Source organism: Heptranchias perlo, chromosome 19, assembly GCF_035084215.1.
Source record: "Heptranchias perlo isolate sHepPer1 chromosome 19, sHepPer1.hap1, whole genome shotgun sequence".
NCBI lineage: Eukaryota > Metazoa > Chordata > Chondrichthyes > Hexanchiformes > Hexanchidae > Heptranchias > Heptranchias perlo.
In genome coordinates this window covers 5,732,300-5,754,484 of record NC_090343.1, presented here as the reverse complement: position 1 = coordinate 5,754,484, position 22,185 = coordinate 5,732,300, and the positions used below count along the sequence as shown (strand labels likewise).

At 47.9% G+C, this 22,185-nt stretch overlaps 1 protein-coding gene across 4 annotated transcripts in view; it reads left to right on the top strand.

Moving 5' to 3' along the window:
* znf341 (zinc finger protein 341) overlaps window positions 1-20,618 on the top strand; it is a 37,065-nt gene extending 16,447 nt beyond the window's left edge. For 3 of the 4 annotated variants that reach the window (XM_068000224.1, XM_068000222.1, XM_068000225.1), the window contains exons 8-15: window positions 1,033-1,220; window positions 3,000-3,184; window positions 4,374-4,582; window positions 6,162-6,258; window positions 8,696-8,828; window positions 15,472-15,583; window positions 18,128-18,198; window positions 19,845-20,618. In XM_068000224.1, the coding sequence (XP_067856325.1) occupies window positions 1,033-1,220; window positions 3,000-3,184; window positions 4,374-4,582; window positions 6,162-6,258; window positions 8,696-8,828; window positions 15,472-15,583; window positions 18,128-18,198; window positions 19,845-20,350 (1,501 nt within the window). In that variant the 3' untranslated portion in view covers window positions 20,351-20,618. The remainder of the gene's footprint in view (window positions 1-1,032; window positions 1,221-2,999; window positions 3,185-4,373; window positions 4,583-6,161; window positions 6,259-8,695; window positions 8,829-15,471; window positions 15,584-18,127; window positions 18,199-19,844) is intronic. The other variant, XM_068000223.1, reaches the window with a different exon arrangement.
* Window positions 20,619-22,185: the final 1,567 nt, after the last annotated feature.

The following is a 22,185-nucleotide window of genomic DNA, read 5'->3' as shown; positions in this document are numbered from 1 at the left end:
CTATTTATATAATTGCCCCATTGTAGACAATGCACCATTTAATTCCCTGAGGAATACTTCTGCATTAATACTCCCTGATCTCCAAGACAGAAGGTGGAATATTTATCCCTTCCTCTCCCACGCACGCACACACGCACACACACACGCACGCACGCACGCACGCACGCACGCACACACACGCACGCACACATATACACGCACGCACACACACACACACACACGCACACACACACGCACACACACACGCACACACACACACGCACACACACACACACACGCACACACACACGCACACACACACGCACACGCACACACACACGCACACACACACGCACACGCACACACACGCGCACACACACACGCACACACGCACACGCACACACACGCACACACACACGCACACGCACACACACGCACACACGCACACACACACGCACACACACACGCACACACACACGCACACACACACGCACACGCACACACACACGCACACACACGCGCACACACACACGCGCACACGCACGCACACACACACACGCACACACACACGCACACGCACGCACGCACGCGCACGCACGCACGCACGCATATACACACACGCACACACGCACATACACACGCACATGCACATATACACGCACGCACACATACACACACACACACACACACACACACACACCAACCACACAAACCATTACAACAGTGACTACATTTCAAAAGTATTTAATTGGCGGTAAAGCACTTTAGGACATCCTGAGGTGGTGAAAGGCACTATATAAATACAAGTTCCTTTTACCACAACATCGCGGGGTTCTGTTTAACGTGTGTAAGGGTGTGTTAAAGGGCGGACTTCCAAGTAGTTAATAGAACGGGCATCCCCCCAACTCTAAATTTCACTCCCCCAAGTTGCGATGTTCCCTTTTGGTTGATTGTGACGAAGTCCGTTGAACTGTTTTAAGTTGGAACGCTGTGTAATCTCTCGTCTTCCTGGTTGCCCTCTGACCGACTCTGCGTTTCCCTTTTTCTTCGCAGCCACACGGGGGAAAAGCCGTTCCAGTGCATTGTTTGCGGCCGAGCCTTTGCCCAGAAATCCAACGTCAAGAAGCACATGCAGACCCACAAGGTGTGGCCCGCAGGGGTCTCGCGCTCCTCTGTCTCCATGCAGGTGGTGACGGTGAACTCGGAAGACACGGGGGACCCGGGTGTGAGCGAGGTCGCAGGTCAGTTGCGCGTCTGCCTGGTCGGTGTCATTTGTACGTGTGTTGGGGCCGTTCTGCTCTCAACTGGAGCTCTTTTCAAACTCTTTTGTGTGTTGATCTCGGAGAACGGAATGTTTCCCAGGCTCCCAGTTCAGTTATAGTACGGCCAGATGCAGCTTATAATGGGTGAGGGGGAGAGTCCAAAACTAAGGGGTCACCAATATAAGATAGTCACTAATAAATCCAATTAGGAATTCAAAGGATTTACAAGGATGACACCAGAACTGAGAGGTTATGCCTGTCAGGAAAGACTGGACAGGCTGGGACTCTTTTCTCTAGAAAAAAGACCGAGAGGTGATCTGATCGAGGTCTTTAAGATTATGAAAGGGTTTGTTAGGGTAGACGTAGAGAAAATGATTCCACTTGTTGGGGAGACCAGAACTAGGGACCATAAATATAAGATAGTCACTAATAAATCCAATAGTGGTGAGAATGTGGAACTCACTACCACAAGGAGTAGTTGAGGTGAATAGTATAGATTCATTTAAGGGGAAGCCAGATAAACATGAGGGAGAAAGGAATAGAAGGATATGCTGATAGAGTGAGATGAAGCAGGGTAGGAGGAGACTCGTGTGGAGCATAAACACCGGCATAGACCAGTTGGGCCGAATGGCCTGTTCCTGTGCTGTAAATTAATTCTTTGTATTAAAGCTCCCCTTACTCTGTCCGACCTCAGATCAGCACTTCTTCCTGCTCGGTGTGAGACATTCATTTCCATTTCCCACACCAGCCCTCCTGTGGCTTCTGATGGAGATTGCCCAGTTAATGTCGAATCAGTTTTGTGCAGTTACACCCGTTCCCACTAGGAAATGGATCCAGATCTTCCCACACATTATCCAGGCTGACGCTCCAGTGCCAGTACTGAGGGAGGGCTGCACTGTCGGAGGTGCCATCTTTGGGATGAGACGTTAAACCGAGGCCCTGTCTGCCCTCGCCGATGAATGTAAAAGATCCTGTGGCACTATCCGAAGGACAGCAGGGGAGTTCTCCCGGTGTCCTGGTCAATATTTATCCCTCAACCAACATCTCTTATATAAAAAAAAACAGATTATCTGGTCATTATCTCATTGCTGTTTGTGGGACCTTGCTGTGCGCAAATTGTCTACTGCATTTCCTAAATTACAACAGTAACTGCACTTCAAAAGTACTTCATTGGCTGTAAAGCATCTTGTGACAACAATAACTTGCATTTATATAGCACCTTTCAAAGAAAAATGTCCTTGAGGATGTGATAGGTGCTATATAAGTGCAGGTTAGTTCTTACATTCTGAAGCTGAACGACTGTACTGTTGGAGGCTGGGCGACACACTGGGTTTAGACAATGTCCATTCGCCTCTGGGACCTGGGGCTCAAATCAGCTCGGGCTGTTGGGGGGGACAGTCTAACCTACCTGCTGGTAAGGGTTCTACGTGAAATGGGCTTTATCCGCACTCTCGTTCCAGATCTTAGTTACAGCACCGAATTGGTGCTAATTGGCAATCTCACCAGAAAGCCGTGGGATGGCTGGTGTGGTGTCGCGCTGGGACGTGTAGGACAGTCTCCTGAGATTGCAGCTGTGCTGGGGTAGACGGAGCTTCCCTTTGCATCTAACCTGCGCTATCCCTGACCTAGGAACACCTGATACCGACACTGGGGCGCACCCACAATTGGAAGCGCCTCGGATGAGGTGGTTGTCAGATGTCTTTTAACGGACTCTTGTGTTCTTTTTTTTAATCTCCTCCCTGTGGTTTACACTTGAAGCAGAATTGTCGGACGGCGCTGCTCAGCATCCGCACCAGAACTCAGACGGTCACCCGGGAGACGGCAGCGGGGAGACGAAGCAGATGGTGGTGATCGACAGCTCGTACCAGTGCCAGTTTTGCCCGTGTAAATTCATCACTTACTTCCAGCTCAAGTCGCACATGATCCAGCACAAGAACCAACAGGTAACCCCCCCCGCCCCCGCTCCCCACAGGTTGCCCACCTTGAAAGGGCGGTGGAAGCAGATTCGATAGTAACGTTCAGACGGGTGGGTGTGCAGTTCTGGTGGGTCAGTCCAATCGCACGTGGTCCATGGAGCTCAGAAGCAGGAGTGGACCATTCAGCCCTTCGAGCCTGTTCCGTCATTCAGTAAGCTCATGGCTGATCTGTATCTTAACTCCATCTACCCGCCTTGGTTCCGTATCCCTTAATAACCTCACCCTAACAAAAATCGATCAATCTCAGTTTTGAAATTTGCAATTGACCCCCAGCCTCAACAGCTTTTCGAGGGAGAGAGTTCCAGATTTCCACTCCCCTTTGTGTGAAGAAGTGCTTCCTGACATCACCCTTGAACGGCCTGGCTCTAATTTTAAGGTTATGCCCCCTTGTTCTGGACTCTCCCACCAGAGGAAATAGTTTCTCTCTACCTACCCTATCAACTCCTTTGATTATTTTAAACGCCTCAATTAGATCACCCCTTAATCTTCTTTACACGAAAGAATACAAGCCCAGTTTATGCAACCTGTCCTCATAATTTAACCCTTTTAGCCCCAGTGTTATTTTGGTGAATCTCCCCTCCAAGGCCAATATATCCTCCTTAAGGTGCGGTGCCCAGAATTGAACGCAGTCTCCACTTGGGGTCTAACCAGAGCTTTATATAAACTGTAACATAACCCCCACCCCTTTTGTATTCCAGCCCCCTTGAGATAAAGGCCAACATTCCATTAACCTTTTAAATTATTTTATGCATCTGTCCACTAGTTTTTAATGATTTCTGTTCTTGAACCCCTGAATCTCTCTGCTCCTCTACAGTTCCTATTAAAAGTAAATCTTCACACAAAGGGGAGTGGAAATCTGGTAAACTCTCCCCAAAAAAAAGCTGTTGAGGTTGGGGGTCAATTGAAAATTTCTAAACTGAGATTGATGGATTTTTGTTGGACGAGGGTATTAAGGGTCACGGAACCAAGGCGGGTAGTTGGAGTTAAGATACAGACCAGCCAATGATCTCACTGAATAGCGGAACAGGCTCGAGGGGCTGAATGGCCTCCTCCTGTTCCAATGAACCCACGACATCGTTCTTTGGGCGTTGGGAGAGAACGTACGTTGCCGAGGTCCTGGGCCTGTTTTAATTTTTACGACTTGCCGCCCTCTCAGGTGTATAAATGTGTGGTGAAGAACTGTACTCAGACCTTTGTGAAGCTGGAGGAGTTTGTCGAGCACATCAAGAACCACGATGATGAGATAACGTACCGCTGCCACCTCTGTAGTAAGATCTTCCCGTCGCTTTACGAGTTGGGGGTTCACCAGTATTCACACAGCCTGTACCCTCAACAAGCGCCCAAGAAAGGTCCCACTTTTTACAGGTGAAGCGGCTGTTCTGTCTGATTGTCAGTTGCATCATTTTGTGTAGAAATGTTATCTTTTTTTTGAGATGGGTTCCAGCGATTGCTCCCTGCCTCCAGAAACATCCAGCCAGCCAGGTCACGGGAAGTGTCTCATAAATCATACGCCCCAGGTCACATCCTGCAAACTCTTCTCCGCCCCACAGACTGTGTTGGAGTTGAGATTTACCCCACCGTTTCATGCTCCTAATCCTCTCTTAATGTCAGCCGTGACTCAGTGGGTAGCTCTCTCTCTCTCTCGCCTCATGAGTCAGAAAGTCGTGGGTTCGAGTCCCCACTCCAGAGACTTGAGCACAAAATCTCAGCTGGCACTCTCAGTGCAGTACTGAGGGAGTGCTGCACTGTCAGAGATGCCGTCTTTCGGCTGGGATGTTAAACCGAGGCCCCGTCCGCCCTCTCAGGTGGACGTAAAAGATCCCACGGCCACTACTTCGAAGAAGAGCAGGGGAGTTCTCCCCAGTATCCCGGTCAATATTTCTTCACTGAGCCAAAGTAACTTTGGCTTTTCCATCTTGAAAGGAGGCAACTGAGAGGAGACCTCATACAGAGGCTTATAAAGTAAATGGCATTGAAAGAATTGCTTCAAATTAGCCTGTGACAGCAAAAGAAGGAAACACAGATTCAAACAAGCAAAAAGCAAAATTAGGCATGGCAGGAAATTGTTAACAGTCATCAGCCCACGGAGTAGACTTTGGAGTAACGGAGACAAAAACCTTTTTAGAAACAAATGGGCAGGAAACTGTATGGTTGCTCTTCTGTGCTCGCTGACCAACTTTGGCTCCTGATCCGGCAATGCCTCCATTTTAAAATTCTCATCCTTGTTTTCAAATTCCTCCATGGCCTCGCCCCCTCCCTAACCTCCTGCAGCCCTAAAACCATCTGAGATCCCTGTGCTGCTCCCATTCTGGCCTCTTGCGCATCCCTGATTTTAATGGCTCCACCGTTGGCGGCCGTGCCTTCAGCTGCCTAGGACCTGAGCTCTGGAATTCCCTCCCTAAACCTCTCGGCCTTTCTCTCTCCTCCTTTAAGACGTTCCTTAAAACCTACATCTGTGAGCAAGCTTTTGATCGCCTGTCCTAATATTACATAGAATTATCTTCTTATGTGGCTCGGTGTCACATTTTGTCCGATCGCTCCTGTGAAGCGTCATGGGATGTTTTACTACATTAAAGGTACTATATAAATGCAAATTGTTGTTGTTAGATGAGGCTGGATAGGTTGAATGGCCTTTCTCCTCCATATCTATCATCTTATTGGCGGTGTCAGCACACGAATGAGACGTTCGCCTCCGAATTATTTTTCAGTAAAGGTCGGTAGATTTCTCCCCTTCCTGGTCCAGAGGCACCATGACGAATTCCCTGGCTGAGGACAGTCACCTCCACACGGACTGGGACCTGACCTGACCTGTCCTGATCTGTATGCCCGAGTCCCACAGTGAGCGACACTTACCAACCAAACAAACCACTATTTATTTTTTCAAAACAAAATTAATCCTTGCATCGGAAAGCTTAATTCCTCTTAATTTTTTTTTCGCTTCCAGGTGTTCGAGGTGTTTAAGTAAATATTCCACGCCCGAGGCCCTTGAACATCACCTTCAGACAGCGTCTCACAACTACCCCTGTCCACACTGCCAGAAGGTGAGTCCAGGCGTGGTGCTGTCTCTCTATCCTCACACTCAGTGTGAACCGCCATCTAACCACTGGCCCTTAATGGGCTTGTGCAGCCAACGTGACGGGACTTTGCTCATCCGGGCTCCACCTGGCAAACATTTCCCGTTAACGCACCTGTCGAGGGAACTTTGTCTGGCGGTTACCACTTTCAGTCCTACGAACAGACGAAATTGACTGGCAGGGAAAGACCAGCTGGGTCCATCAAACCTGCCCCACCCCACGGTGACCGAGGCGTCATGACTAAACACTTCTTCCCTCCCGGGAAAGGCAAAAATAAAAGAGGAAAAAACCCAGGGCCAATGAGGGAAAGAATACCCTGGAAAATTCCTCTCCGACCCCCCCCCCCACTCCACTCAGACAATCGAAAGCAGTCCTGGAGATCACACTGACCAAATGTTCTCTATAAAGGCATTTACCTTCTATATGATGTGACCTCTGCCCCAGTCAGGAACCGAGCCAACTCCCTCTTGAAGACTACAGAGAGTCAGCACCCACCACGCCAGCCAGCAATGTATTCCAGAGGCTGTGTCCTGTATCGTTTTGCACTGGATTTCACACCTCATTCACCCCGATGCACAGAGAGCTGTCTCTCTTACCCTCTAATCTGGTAAAATTTGTAACATTGATAAAAAACCTGTTTGCTTAACAGAACGTGGAACGAGGAAAGTAAAACATATGGCCCACAACCCCACCTCATCGTAGGATATACTCCTCCCGTTCACTGTCCCTATAAACGCTCCCCGATCCGCAGAGGTAATCAGGCAAAATCCAAAATGTTCATGTTTGCTTCCTACATTCCAACAGTGACGACACTTCAAAAAAATAATTCATTGGCTGTAAAGCACTTTAGGACGTCCTGAGGTTGTGAAAGGCGCAAAATAAATGCAAGTTCATTTCTTTCTGTATGCCCAAGTGAGTGCTAGAAAGCCAGGTTAGCAGATTAGTGATGAAGAACCTGTGACTTTTAGTGCTGAAAAGTAAGGTGTGGGGTAAATGTCATTTAATGGTACATTACCACTGCAATAAGAAAGAAAGAGAGACTTGCATTTATATAGCGCCTTTCACAACCTCAGGAGGTCCAAAAGCGCTTTACAGCCGATGAAGTACTTCTGAAGTGTAATCACTGTTGTAATGTAGGAAACGTGGCAGTCAATTTTCGCACAGCAAGATCCCACAAACAGCAATGAGATAAATGACCAGATAATTTTTTAGTGATCTTGGTTGAAGCATAAATATTGGCCTGTGCAGCGGGGAGAACTCCCCTGCTCTTCTTCGAAATAGTGTCACGGGATCTTTTATGTCCACCTGAGAGGGCAGACAGGGCCTCGGCTTAACGTTTCATCTGAAAGAAGGCACCTCTAACAATACAGCTCTCCCTCAGTACTGCACTGGAACTGTCAGCCTAGATTTTGTGCTCAAGTCTCTGGAGTGGGACTTGAACCCACGACCTTCTGATTTTTTTTTATTAGTTCACGGGATGTGGGCGTCGCTGACAAGGCCGGCATTTATTGCCCATCCCTAATTGCCCTCGAGAAGGTGGTGGTGAGCAGCCTTCTTGAACCGCTGCAGTCCGTGTGGTGACGGTTCTCCCACAGTGCTGTTAGGAAGGGAGTTCCAGGATTTTGACCCAGCGACGATGAAGGAACGGCGATATATTTCCAAGTCGGGATGGTGTGTGACTTGGAGGGGAACGTGCAGGTGGTGTTGTTCCCATGCGCCTGCTGCCCTTGTCCATCTAGGTGGTAGAGGTCGCGGGTTTGGGAGGTGCTGTCGAAGAAGCCTTGGCGAGTTGCTGCAGTGCATCCTGTGGATGGTGCACACTGCAGCCACAGTGCGCCGGTGGTGAAGGGAGTGAATGTTTAGGGTGGTGGATGGGGTGCCAATCAAGCGGGCTGCTTTATCTTGGATGGTGTCGAGCTTCTTGAGTGTTGTTGGAGCTGCACTCATCCAGGCAAGTGGAGAGTATTCCATCACACTCCTGACTTGTGCCTTGTAGATGGTGGAAAGACTTTGGGGAGTCAGGAGGTGAGTCACTCGCCGCAGAATACCCAGCCTCTGACCTGCTCTCGTAGCCACGTTATTTATATGGCTGGTCCAGTTAAGTTTCTGGTCAATGGTGACCCCCAGGATGTTGATGGTGGGGGATTCGGCGATGGTAATGCCGTTGAATGTCAAGGGGAGGTGGTTAGAGGCGAGAGTGCTACCCGCTGAGTGAGGTGGCCCTGCTGGTGAGGGTCCTTGGACATTCGGAGAGTTTTAAAATACAGCCACGACTCAGTGAATAACCCAGTGATTGCCACCTTGTTCTCACTGAATGGTGGTCAGAGCTGGGGTCCAGCGGGTGCTCTTACTTTCTCTGGTACTTTTCAAACCTGTATGTGTTCCCGTCTTCCTCCGTTCGCAGGTCTTCCCCAGCGAAAGGTACCTGCGGAGACACCTTCCGGTGCACGGTGGAGGGGGCGTGTTCAAGTGCCAGATCTGTAAAAAGTCATTCAAAACTGAGCACTATCTCAAACTTCACCTCCTCATTCATTCCGGTAAGCAATGGCACTTCTTCCTGTGCCAATTTAATTTAACTTTTCGGTCTGTCGTTTTTATAGAACGTGATGCTTTGCTCGGTGGATTAGACGGCACCCTGGGGTAACGAGCCTGCGCCTGTCGTCGTCGTTCCTGATCCTTCACTCGCCTACTTTCACCCCCCCTAATATCGCCCGTCCCCGTCCCTGCCTCAGCTCGCCTCAACGTAAGAGATTCCCACTCTCGAGGGAATTGCGTGACGGTGAGGCTGTCCTTCCGTCTGAGACTTGGATTCAAATCCAGCCAGGGCCAAAGGGATGAAGTTCTCCTTCATCTGCCAGGTGTTAGGGCCCTACCTGGACGAGCTGAAGTTTACAGAGGGTGGTAGGTGGGAGGCCGGCCAGGAGAGCGTTGAAATCGAGTCCCGTTCACCCATCACCTCGCTGACCCACATTGGCTCCCGGTCCGGCAACGCCTCGATTTTAAAATTCTTATCCTTGTTTTCAAATCCCTCCGTGGCCTCTCCCCTCCCTATCTCTGTAACCTCCTCCAGCCCGACAACCCTCCGAGATCCCTGCGCTCCTCCATTTCTGGCCTCTTGCGTATCCCCGATTTTCTTCACTCCACCGTTGGCGGCCGTGCCTTCAGCTGCCTCGGCTCTGAGCTCTGGAATTCCCTCCCTAAACCTCAATGCCTTTCTACCTCTCCTCCTTTAAGACGCTCCTTAAAACCTACCGGTTAGAGCAAGCTAACGTCTCCTTGTGTGGCTTGTTGTCACGTTTTGTCCGATCGCCCCTGTGAAGCGCCGTGGGACGTTTTTGCTACGTTAAAGGTGCTACGTAAATGCAAGTTGCTGTTGGTATTTCCATTGTGGTGTTGATGACTATCTGGAATCAAAGCCATGTGGTAGGTTTCTGATCGATATAAGAGATTCCCACCCTTGGGTGATGGTGAGGCTGTCCGTTCGGCTGGGGCTGAAGGGATGAAGTTCTCCTTCATCGGCCTGGTGTTGGGGTCCCACGTGGACAGTGCTTGGGTCAATCGGAACTCATGGCCCTGTGAGAACTGGTAGCGCCAACGCAAACTCACTCGGGATCGAGAGGCGGCTGAAAATGTCTCACCCATCCAACCTCATCTAACGCAACTCCGCACGTTCCTGAGGTAAGGGGTTAAAGGTCATTGTCGGAGCAGTGGAACGGAAGCTTTGTTCTGCACCTGGGCAGCTCTGTGGCTTCGTGATCGACACAGACAAAAGTGGAGAAGTATTCTTTGCTCCAGCACCCCTCATCGAATGAAACACAGAAGATGCATCCACAAAACGCACTTCATCACCCTGTACAGTTACTGATTGGTGTCAGACTCGGTTTGTAGTATTAAACTAACTCATTAGCTGTGAGATTTTACACTGATCAACTTCCCTGAATAAACTTTTTTTTATAAAAAAGTTGATCCCAACCTCACTTTGCAATGTACAGAAGGAAGGATCGGCCTTCTGATCTCGAATCTGCCTTATGGACACTAACTGGGAGCAGTTGTAAATTTACATTGCAGCATTATTCTCACACAAGCATTTGTAACCTTTGGACCATCCTGTTACTTCCCGTTATAGCTTCTGGCAGTCTTGATTTACTAGTTCTTAATCCTAGTGACCCCTGTAGTTTTTTTTTAAACCTATAATTTCTTCTGGTGTGATGTTGAGCTAAGCTCAAAAGGGGATGCAGGAACAGAGACACCTGGGGGGTTCACCAGTTGGGTTTTTTTTTACGAGAGCCCTACAGCTTCATGGTCATTTATACTGATCCCGTCCCCCTCTCTCCCCCGCCGTCCCCCCCTTCGGAGAAATGGCACTAACCATTCGTCATCACCATAGGCGTCAGTGACAAAGGCGATGCTTATAACGTATTAAGCATGCCGACTATTTCAGGCAGTTCAGTAAGATCTTACCATGTACTGACCCATTTAAAAGGTTCTACTGATTTCCGGCAAAGTCAGATCTTCAAGTAGAGTTTCAGTCAGCTGTTCACACCCCGTTAAAGAGCGGTTCCCTTAGTGATGAGATTTTGGATACAACTGACAACAGTTAGGAGAGCCAGTTTTTCTTGTTCTTTTTCCCTGTTTTTTAAAAATATTTCGGTTTTACTGCTCACCGTGTACAGAGGGCAAATCACCTTAACACCATCGCGCCCTGTGCCTGCTTTTTATTTCCAGATTATTAAAACCGAATTAAAATTCTCAAACTGCCGTGGTGGGATTTGAACTCACAATCTCTGGATTATTAGCCCAGCGCTCAGGAATACTGCTCCAGCAACGTAACCACTACACCACCGTACACCAAATTGGTTTCAAAAACCCATGCCAGATCTCCTAATTCAAAGAAATTATGCTTTGAGTGTTTCATGTGCCCAGCCTTCCAGTTGTGTGAGGGGATAAAAAAAAGAACATACTTGCATTTATATAGCACCTTTCACATCCTCGGGACGTCCCAAAGCGTAGTCACTGGAATGGGGCTTGAACCCACGATCTTCTGACTCGGGCGAGAGTGCAGCCCACTGAGCCACGGCTGACGTGTTTGTTTAGATATCAGTGTAAATCTTGCAGCTTGGGGTGGGCGGAGGGATGGGGTTGGAGTTTCCTAAAGGCTGTGGAGAAGATGTCAAATATCACGGTGCCTGTTGAACCCTGAATTAAGATACTCTCAAGTTTAAAGTTGCTTCTCGTTAATATATTAAAAGTCCGTGGGTTTTTGTGTTAATTTTCTTGCTGTGCACCTCCATTGGCGATCATGCTAATCCTTCCTGCACCCGTTGGAACCTCTGGAACACCAGGGTTTTCCTCTTCGTTAAGAGTAATCGATAATCGTATCGGCGATTGGGAGGGAGAGGGGGGTTCACCCTTATTGATTGAAGAGAGTACGGTTCGAAAAGTTGACACTAAAGGTTTGTTTGCTCCGATTTCTCTCCTGAAGGTGCTGACTGTTGCTGGTGAACAGCTGTAGAGGTGTATGCCTCCCTCCTGTACCTCACTCAAATGACCCAATCTTCATGTGCGATCTCAGACAGTGAGTATCGGCAGGCTAGTTGACCCCTGTGGGGAGGGGCGGGGGGCATCGCAGCCCTGCCTAACTCTTTTTCTCCCTCCCCCACATGCATGCATGCAGTTTTCCAGGGAAGGCTGCCCAGCTCCTTCCCAGCCCCCAGGATCGAGAGACTGATTGTATTGTTACCGTCGCCCTCCCTGAGATCCGGGCTCAAACCAGCCAGGCTCTGCTCCGCACCAGATGGTGAACTTACCGACTGAATTCCAAATAAAAAGTGCTAGGCATGGATTATGGGTCTTTAGGTTGATGGCAACATTTGGTCAAGTCTACAGGGAGCAGCAGCAGTGAAGGGAATGCTTTACAGTGTTTCCTGGTCTTTTCTAAAATTGCTGATTCTTCGGGTGTCTGATTTATCCATGCCTTTAAATGTCAGCCATGGCTCGGGGGGAAGCACACTTGCCTTGAGTCAGGTGGTGGGTTCAAGTCCAACTCCAAAGACTTGAACACGTAATCCTGGCCGACACCCCCGATGCCAGTACCGAGGGAGCGCTGCTCTGTCGGAGGTGCCGTCTTTCAACTGAGACGTTTAAACCGAGGCCCTTTCTGCAGTCTCAGGTGGAGCATAAAAGATCCCATGGCACTATTTCGAAGAAGAGCAGGGGAGTTCTCCCTGGTGTCCTGGCCAATATTTATCCCTCAACCAACATCACTAAAACAGGTTATCTGGTCATTTATCATCGCTGTTTGTGAGACCTTGCTGTGCGCAAATTGGCTGCAGTGCTTCCTACATTACAACAGTGACTACAAGTAAAGCACTCTGGGACGTTGTGAGGTTGTGAAAGGCGCTATATAAATGCAAATTCTCTTCTATTTAATTTGCCTTTACAGAATTTTTTAAAAATGCAGTGTGAAAGAGTTTCACGACTAAAAGGGGCAAAAATTAGATGGATTAATAAGTTTTGCAGTGTCTATTAGTTCAGTGGCTGTAATAAAAATCTGTAAGGTGTGGACTCAAGATAACACAGGATACGTTTTTATATAAAAGAACAATAAAATTGCAATACCTTTAGGATGAGAAATTTCTGATTGCAATTGCAAAGCCCAAGAGATAAAGCAATGAAGGGAGTGTTCACTATGTATATTATATTAATTAATATTTATAACTCCCATAGGTGCTCAAATTACCTGTTTATATATCATAGAATGTTACAGCACAGGAGGAGGCCATTCGGTCCATCGTGCCTGTGCCGGCTCTTTTGAAAGAGCTATCCAATTAGTCCCACTCCCCTGCTTTTTCCCCGTAGCCCTGCAAATTTTTTCCCTTCAAGTATTTATCCAATTCCCTTTTGAAAGTTACAATTGAATCTGCTCCCACCGCCAAGGGGCAGGAGGGGAAATCAGCCAGGGTTCCCACTCCTGATAGACCTCTAGTGACTTCCACTGGACAGTCCATGACTTTGGATGTTTGGTGTGGGTAGGATCAGAGCCAGCTGCGATGGTCTCCACCACTGAATAGTCCGCTGATGCGCACACATAACAAAGGGCCACGGTGGTAAAGTAATGAGGCATCTGTGGGACCGCGTTCTAGCATGAGTCATCAGGAGAGGGAATCCCAGGAGAGGAGGGAACAGGAGGGGGGAAATGAAGGGAATTTTTTCAAACAAAACATGTTTGATGATGATGGAAAAGCCTCAAGACACTTCCATTTTATCTCTTTTTCTAGTTTTCATAGAATTTTACAGCATGGAAGGAGGCCATTCAGCCCATTGTGCTTGTGTCAGCTCTGTAATAGGACTACCCACATAGTCAGCCCCAGAGCAGATAGAAGTGGCAGGTTTCCTTCCCTGCAGGACATTCATGAACCAGTTGGATTTTTGTGACAATCTGGCAGCTTTAATGGTTAGATTATCTGGTGCCAGCCCACTAATCACCAGATTTAATGAATTAAATGGTGGGATTTGAACTCTAGTCCAGTACCATAACCACTAGGTTACAGTCCCCATTTTCTATGCCACTTAGTATCTTCTATATCTCTTAGTTGCCCTCTCATTCATCTCCTTTCAAGACTGAAGACCCTTTCTTTACAACTCGATCCTCTGACACTAGGGATTGGCCTCGTGACACTGCTCTGCACAGATTCCAGGGGGTCACATGTTTCCTTTGAGCCTCGTTGACTAGAACTGAACCTGGTACTTGACCCCCCCCCCATACAGCTTCAGCGTGATTCTTTCAGACTTGTACTCTATTCATTAACTTTCCGGGGGGGTCAGTACCCAGTTTTCTCATCCTTGTTTTCAAATCCCTCCATGGCCTCGCCCTTCCCTATCTCTGTAACCTCCTACAGCCCTCATTGAATTCTGTATTCCTCCAATTCTGGCCTCTTGTGCAACCCCCATTCCCTTCGCCCCGCCATTGGCGGACGTACTTTTAGCTGTCTAGGCCTAAGTTCTGGAATTCCCTCCCTAAACCTCTCGCCTCTCCTCCCTCTCTCCTCCTTTTAAGACGGTCCTTAAATCTACCTCTTTGACCAAGCTTTTGGTCACCTGTCCTAATGTCTCCTTGGGGGCTCGGTGTCAAATTTTCTCTGATTACGCTCCTGTGAAGCGCCTTGGGACGTTTTACTACATTAAAAACGCTACATTAATGCAAGTTGTTGTTGATGAGCTTGTATCAATCAGTCCAAACCCAATGTAAAGTCCAAGGCTGACTCACCGTTCCCTGGATATTATTGTACGTGTTATCAGATATGACCAGGTGAACTGGAGGGTTGGTGTAGTCATGGAGGGAGGAGATGATGCAGGAAATTAAAATACTGTAGCCAGGTTACATAACACAAACCATTGTCACAACGCTGGAGAGCATGAGTACAGAATTAATGAACCTCACGTGGGGTTAGAATTAACAAAAGAGTTAACTCCTTAAAAGAAGCTGGTCACATATTGAGTTATGGAAGTGTTGGAATAGATCAAATACTGTCCTAAACACAGTGGTTTAACTGTTTCCACCGGCAGGAGGGTCAGCAACCAGAGGACACAGATTTAAGATAATTGGCAAAAGAAGCAGAGGGTGAGATGAGGAGAACTTATTTTACACAGCGAGTTGTTGTGATCTGGAATGCGCTGCCTGAAAATGTGGTGGAAGCAGATTCAGTAATAACTTTCAAAAAGGAATTGGATAAATACTGGAAAAATTTGTAGGGCAATGGGGGAGTGGGACTAATTGGATAACTCTTTCAAAGTGCTGGCACATGCACGATGGGCCGAATGGCCGCCTCCTGTGCTTTAAGATTCTATAGACTGTGAAAATGTCACTATCAGGATTAAATACTGGGGTTGCAGTGATAAATGGATGCCCTGGAGTCTTTTTCTCGATTGGTTTTGCTGATCAGGGAAAATACCTCCTGCATGATTTGTCTCTGGTTATCTGGTACTGTGATCAGATTTTGAGCAACTTAGGTTAAGAACCAGAGCCCAGAGTGGAAGACACCACCATTTGACCGGATAAATTCGAGGGATCTTGCACCTTGTTCGGGGTCTGTTGCGGACTCTTGGGCTTGAATGGTCTTTGCTCGTTTTTACTAAATTTCTTTAAGACCCCGCTGATAGCAATTTATTTTTTTTGGACAGGTGAAAAACCATTCAAATGCTCGCTGTGTTCAGCAGCGTTCAATCGCAAGGATAAAGTGAAGAGGCACATGCTGACACATGACCCCATCAAGAAATTCAAGTGCCCTTTCAGGTAGGTTTCATAAAATCACCTTGCAGCACAGTGGAGGCCATTCGGCCCATTGTGCCTGTGCTGGCTCTTTGAAAGAGCTATCCAATTAGGCCCACTTGCCTGCTCTATTTCCATTGGCCTGTAAATGTTTCCTTTTCCAATTCCCTTTTGAAAGTTACTATTGAATCTGCTTCCAACACCCTTTCAGACAGCGCATTCCAGATCATCATGACTCGCTACGCTTTTAAAAAAAAAAATCTCCTCTCTGATTTTTTTGCCAATGATCTTAAATCTGTGTCCTCTGGTTACCGACCCTTCTGTCTCTGGAAACCGTTCCTCCTTATTTACTCTATCAAAACCCTTCAGAATTTTGAACAACACTATTAAATCTCCCCTTAACCTTCTCTGTCCTAAGGAGAACAACCCCAGCTTCTCCAGTCTCTCCACGTAAGTGAAACTCCTCATCCCTGGTACAATTCTAGTAAATCTCCTCTGCATCCTCTCCCAAGGGATCCCTGCTGGGGAAGGGGCAAATCATTGTTTAGAAATTCGCGCGATCGCTGGAATAACTTTTGACATTTCCGTATTCTCGAGCTGAGCATGGAACGTTAAGCCTCAAACAATGGGTGTGGGTAATGCGTGATGTTAATCAGGGCCAGAGTGGTCTCCTGGTTCTGATCGCCTTAGGGGGATTGAGGAGCAATTTTCCAGATTTTTTTTTAATTCTCCCCCTAATTGGCCTGGGGTTTTTAAAATCTTTTTTTCTGCCTCACCCAGGAGATCACATGACTTTCGGGTGGGTAGACCCTAAGCTCTGGAATTCCCTCCCTAAACCTCTCCGTCTCTCTACCTCTCTTTCCTCCTTTAAGACGCTCCTTAAAACCTACTTCTTTGACCAAGCTTTTGATCACCTGTCCTAATATCTCCTTATGTGGCTCGTCGTCAAATGTTTGTTTGATAATCGCTCCTGTGAAGCGCCTTGGGACGTTTTACTACGTTAAAGGCGCTATATAATTGCAAGTTGTCGTTGGTGTATGAATGATTGGGACCAGTCCCTCCGCTTTGTATCATTCACAGGGTGTTTATGTTGTGATGGACAAGGCATCGCAGTTGACAGGCTGGATGGACCAGAGAGTCTTTCCCTGTCCGCCATTGTTTGTATGTTCTATCCATGTAGCACGCTCCGTGGACAGTCCTCACCTCTATACAAATGGGCCCTTAGAGGGTCAGGTCCCATCTCAGTACAATGATGCCTCCAGACTCTCGAGGACAGCCTCATGGGTTTGCTGAGGAGCACTAGATTTGTCCGTCGCTGACACTACCCTCCTGTGTGGTGGGTCGTTGGTTTGATTTCCTCTTCCCCCTCCCCCCCCCCCCCCCCCCAGCTTCTCTTCAGTAAGAGTCTACACTCGGGCCTACTGTTGGCCGCATCTCATTGGCAGCTGGTCTGGATCGGCCGTGGCTCAGTGATAGACTGACCCGTCCCTCCACTCGAAGGAGGTGCTTGGTTCGGGAGAGGACCAGCCGGAGGAGAATAACTGCACGAAAAGAGAGAGAGTCCCTCAGAAGAGAGCAGCTACTCATTTAATAACAAGTTAACTGCATAATATTTATTATTAATGTTTTTTGTTATTCGTTCACGGGATGTGGGCGTCGCTGGCGAGGCCGGCATTTATTGCCCATCCCTAATTGCCCCTCGAGAAGGTGGTGGTGAGCCGCCTTCTTGAACCGCTGCAGTCCGTGTGGTGAAGGTTCTCCCACAGTGCTGTTAGTTAGGGAGTTCCAGGATTTTGACCCAGTGACGATGTTTGTATGGTAGACATTCTGATGCCAAGCATCTCAAGAGATTGGTCAACAATAATTGCTGTTCTTAGCTATTGAATTTTAATATCGGTATGTTTCAATTTACCTGCTGCTGAAACCCTCGCCCATGCCTTTGTTACCTCCAGACTCGACTATTCCAATGCTCTCCTGGCCGGCCTCCCACCTTCCACCCTCTAAACGTGAGCTCATCCAAAACTCTGCTGCCCCGTATCCTGACTCGCATCAAGTCCCGTTCACCCATCACCCGTGTTCTCACTGACCTACATTGGCTCCCAGTCTGGCAACGCCTAAATTTTAAAAATCTCATCCTTGTTTTCAAATCCCTCTGTGGCCTCGCCCCTCCCTATCTCTGTAACCACCTCCAGCTGTACAACCCTCCGAGATCTCTGTGCTCCTCTAATCCTGGCTTCTTGCGCATGCCTGATTTTAATCGTTCCACCATTGGCGGCCATGCCTTCAGCTGCCTAGACCCTAAGCTCTGGAATTCCCTCCCTAAACCTCTCCGTCTCTCTACCTCTCTTTCCTCCTTTAAGACGCTCCTTAAAACCTACCTCTTTGACCAAGCTTTTGATCACCTGTCCTAATATCTCCTTATGTGGCTCGTCGTCAAATGTTTGTTTGATAATCGCTCCTGTGAAGCGCCTTGGGACGTTTTACTACGTTAAAGGCGCTATATAATTGCAAGTTGTCGTTGGTGTATGAATGATTGGGACCAGTCCCTCCGCTTTGTATCATTCACAGGGTACACTCGGGTTGTACAAAAGAATTCAATAGACCTGACAAACTCAAGGCTCATATAATTGCACACTCAGGTAAGTGAGGAGACGGCATTGATTGTTTGCTTTTCACAATCTAAAACCTTTTTTTAAAAAATAATCGATTTATTTTTTGTCGTCATGTGTGCCAGTGTCACAGGTCCCTTCTCTAACCTCCCTGTTATGGTTCGAGAAGGGATGTGTGACACTAAACGTCTGACCCTGATCCCAGATGACCCATGACCCTGTTCGATGCTGCTCAGAAATCAACATAACAAAGAATCTTGCTCTAAATGGGCCAGGATGATCCGTATAAATATTCTGTTCCCCTCTGTATCTCCTGCAGTCCCAAGTGTCTCCTCATTTTGCCATCCCTTTATTGAGATGGAACTTCTTGCTGTGGGACCTCAGTTAAGGTGTTTCTTTCCCCTCCGCGTGTAAAGCGGTATGGGGACTGTAATTGTCCCCAGCGGCTCAGGCTAGGGAGAAGACAAATCGGCCAAGGTCCCTGCTCTAGATTGCTAAATCTCTGCTGGAAACTGCAGTCGGGTGACAACAAGACTGGGTTTCGTCCGTGATGCTGTCCGTGGTCAAATTGTCTGCCGACACTCGCTGTCTAGGCTTAAGACGTAAAGAATAGACACTTGGTTGTGCCACCAAAGGATAAGTGGAGAAGATAGAAATGTGTCCCAGCATAAATCGCCAGCTTTAGGAGAGAGGGGAGGGGAGGAAGAGATACACAGTCGGGTGCATTGATTGGGTGAGAAGCCAAGTAGGCGGGATTGAGATCAGTCAAAATGGAAGGACTTGATTCAATACTAACTTTCACAAGGGAATTGGATAAATACTTGAAAAGGAAATAAAATTACAGTGCTATGGGGGGAGAGTGGGATTAATTAGATAGTTATTTCAAAGATTGCTCTCTCATTCAATGGCGGAACAGGCTCGAGGGGCTGAATGGCAACTCCTCTTCCTATGTTCTTATCATCCTTGTAAATCTTTTTTGCACCTTCTCCAGTGTCTCTATATCTTTTTTGTAATATGGAGACCAGAACTGTGCACAACACTCCAAGTGTGGCCTAACCAAGGTTCTATACAAGTTTAACATAACTTCTCTGCTTTTCTATTCTATTCCTTTAGAAATGAACCCCAGTATTTTGTTTGCATTTTAATGGCCTTTAAAGACTGAACAGACTGGGGCTCTTTTCTCTTTAAAATTATGAAAGGGTTTGATAGGGTAGACGTAAAAATGTTTCCACTTGTGGGGGAGACCAGAACTAGGGGCCGTAAATATAAGATAGTCACTAATAAATCCAATAGGGAATTCAGGAGAAACTTCTTTACCCAGAGAGTGGTTAGAATGTGGAACTCGCTACCACAAGGAGTAGTTGAGGCGAATAGCAGCGATGCATTTAAGGGGAAGCCGGATAAACACACGAGGGAGAAAGGAATAGAAGGATATGCAGATGTAGAGTGGGAGGAGGCTCGTGGGGAGTGTAAACACTGCCATGGACCAGTTGAGCTGAATGGCCTGTTTCTGTGCTGTAGACTGGATGTGATTCTCTATAGCCTTGTTAACCTGCGTTGCTACTTTGAATGATTTGTGAATGGTTGGGAGGGGGTTATTACATTTTGGGATTGCCCCCTTGTATCGGTGGGTGTTCTCTTATTGGCTTTTTATTTTTTTTTTTGATTGGTTTCAGGAATCAAACCCTACAAGTGCCAGTACTGCAGCAAGAGCTTCAGCCGGCGGGCCCACATGATGGAGCACCAGCACTCCCACACCGACACCTACACCATCCGCTGCGGCCCGTGCGGCAAAGGCTTCACCCGGGAGAAGTACCTCAAGCAGCACCGGTGCGGGTTGTTCGCCGGCCGAGGGGACGAGCGGCAGGCCAGGAAGAGGCGCTGCGGCGCCCGCAGGGGCCCGTGCCGACCCAAGAGGGCTTCCGTCGGGAGCCGGGCGGCTTTGGGGGCCGGGCAGAGGGGGGAGGCCGAAGACCGGCGGGCGAGGCCAGAGGGCGAGGAGGAGGTGGAGGAGGAGGAGCAGCGGGTGATAGTCCTGTCGGAGTCGGAGGAAGCAAGCGGCGCCGAGAGCGCGGGCCGGCACAGGTTGGCCGTCTCGGGCAGCGCCAGTCTGTCTGACCTGCCGCCCAGCCAAGGCGTCACCATGCTTGAGGTTCCAGTTTACATCCAAGCCTCGGAATAAACAAGACACTGGACTTTCCTGCTATAGCAAAGACTTTTTTATATACATACATATATATATATAAATAAAAAGATCACCGCGAGATCACGACAAAGAGAACTGGTATTAACATGCTGCGTTATCTTTTTTTGGTTCTGGTCATCCTTTACATAGAGCAACGATAAAACGTCAACTTGGAAATCGAGGACTGATTTTATTATTTCTGGACTCGGCCGCAATGTGGGATGGAGTTCGAACCACAAATAAAAGACAACTTTTTCAAACAAAACTATTTTCTCTCAAATCATTTGCTTCCCGAAGATGGGAGCAGGAAGGGTCGTAGACCTATGAAGTGAGTAAGCAAAGCTGTGGCAGCTGGAGTTCGGTGTGGGGAAAGTGAGGTCATCCACTTTGGATCAGAGAAAGAAAGGAACTTGCATTTATATAACTCCTTTCACGACCTCAGGAATCCCAAAGAACTTCACAGCCAATGAAGTACTTTTTGAAGTGTCGTCACTGTTGTAATGTAGGAAATGCAGCAGCCAGTTTGCGCACAGCAAGGTCCCACAAACAGCGATGCAATAAATGACCAGATAATCTAACGGAATGTTTTTTTTAATGATGTGAAACTAGGAACTGTGGAGGAACAAAGGGATTTGGAGGTCTATGTATACAACAACGGCAACTTGTATTTATATAGTGCCTTTAATGTAGTGAAACATCCCAAGGTGCATCACAGGAGTGTTAGCAGACAGGATTTGACAATGAGCCACGTAAGAAGATATTAGGAATGGTGACCAAAAGCTTTAGTCAAAGAGGTAGGATTTAAGGAGCGTCTTATAGGAGGAGAGGCGGAGAGGTTTAGGGAGGGAATTCTGGTGCTTGAGGCCTAGACAGCTGAAGGCATGGCTGCCAATGGAGCAATGAAAATCAGGGGTACACAAAGATGAGAATTTTAAATTTGGGGCGGTGCTGGACCGGGAGCCAATGTACGTCAGGGAGCACAGGGGTGATGAGTGAACAGGACTTGGTGCAAGTTAGGATACGGGCAGCTGAGTTTGTGATGAGTTTTACAGAGGGTTGAAAACGGGATGCTGGCCAGGAATAGTGGAGTCTGGAGGTAACGAAGGCATGGATGGGGGTTTCAGCAGCAGGTGAGCTGAGGCAGGCGTTGAGAGGCGCGATGTTACGGAGGTGGAAGTAGGCGGTCTTGGTGATGGAGTGGATATTTGGTCGGAAGCTCATCTCAGGGTCAAATAGGGCGCCAAGGTTGCAAACAGTGTGGTTCAGTCTCAGACAGTGGCCAGGGAGAGGGATGGAGGCGGTGACCAGGGAACAGAGTTTGTGGCGAGGACTGAAGACAATGGCTTCGGTCTTCCCAATTTTTAATTGGAGGAAATTTCTCAAATGAGAGACGGTGGAGGGTTGGGGTGAGGTAGAGCTGGGTGTCGTCAGCATACATGGGGAATCTGACGTGTTTTCGGATGATGTTGCCGAGGAGCAATAAATCAGTAAAAGCTGGTGCACAGGTACAAAAAAAATAGAACCGCTAATGGAACATTGGCCTTTCTCTCAAGAGGCCTGGAATACAAAGGAGAGGAAGTGATGTTTCAGTTGTTCAGAGCCTTGGTCAGACCCCATCTATAGCTCCTTGTTTTGGGCAACAAACCTCAGGAAAGATATATTGCTATTGGAGAGGGTACAGCACAGATTCACCAGAATGATACCAGGGTTAAAGGGTTAAATTATGAAGACAGATTGCATAAACTTGGCTTGTCTTCCCTTGAGTTTAGAAGATTGAGGGATGACCTAATCGAGATGTTTAAAACGATAAAGGGGCTCGATTGGGTAGATAC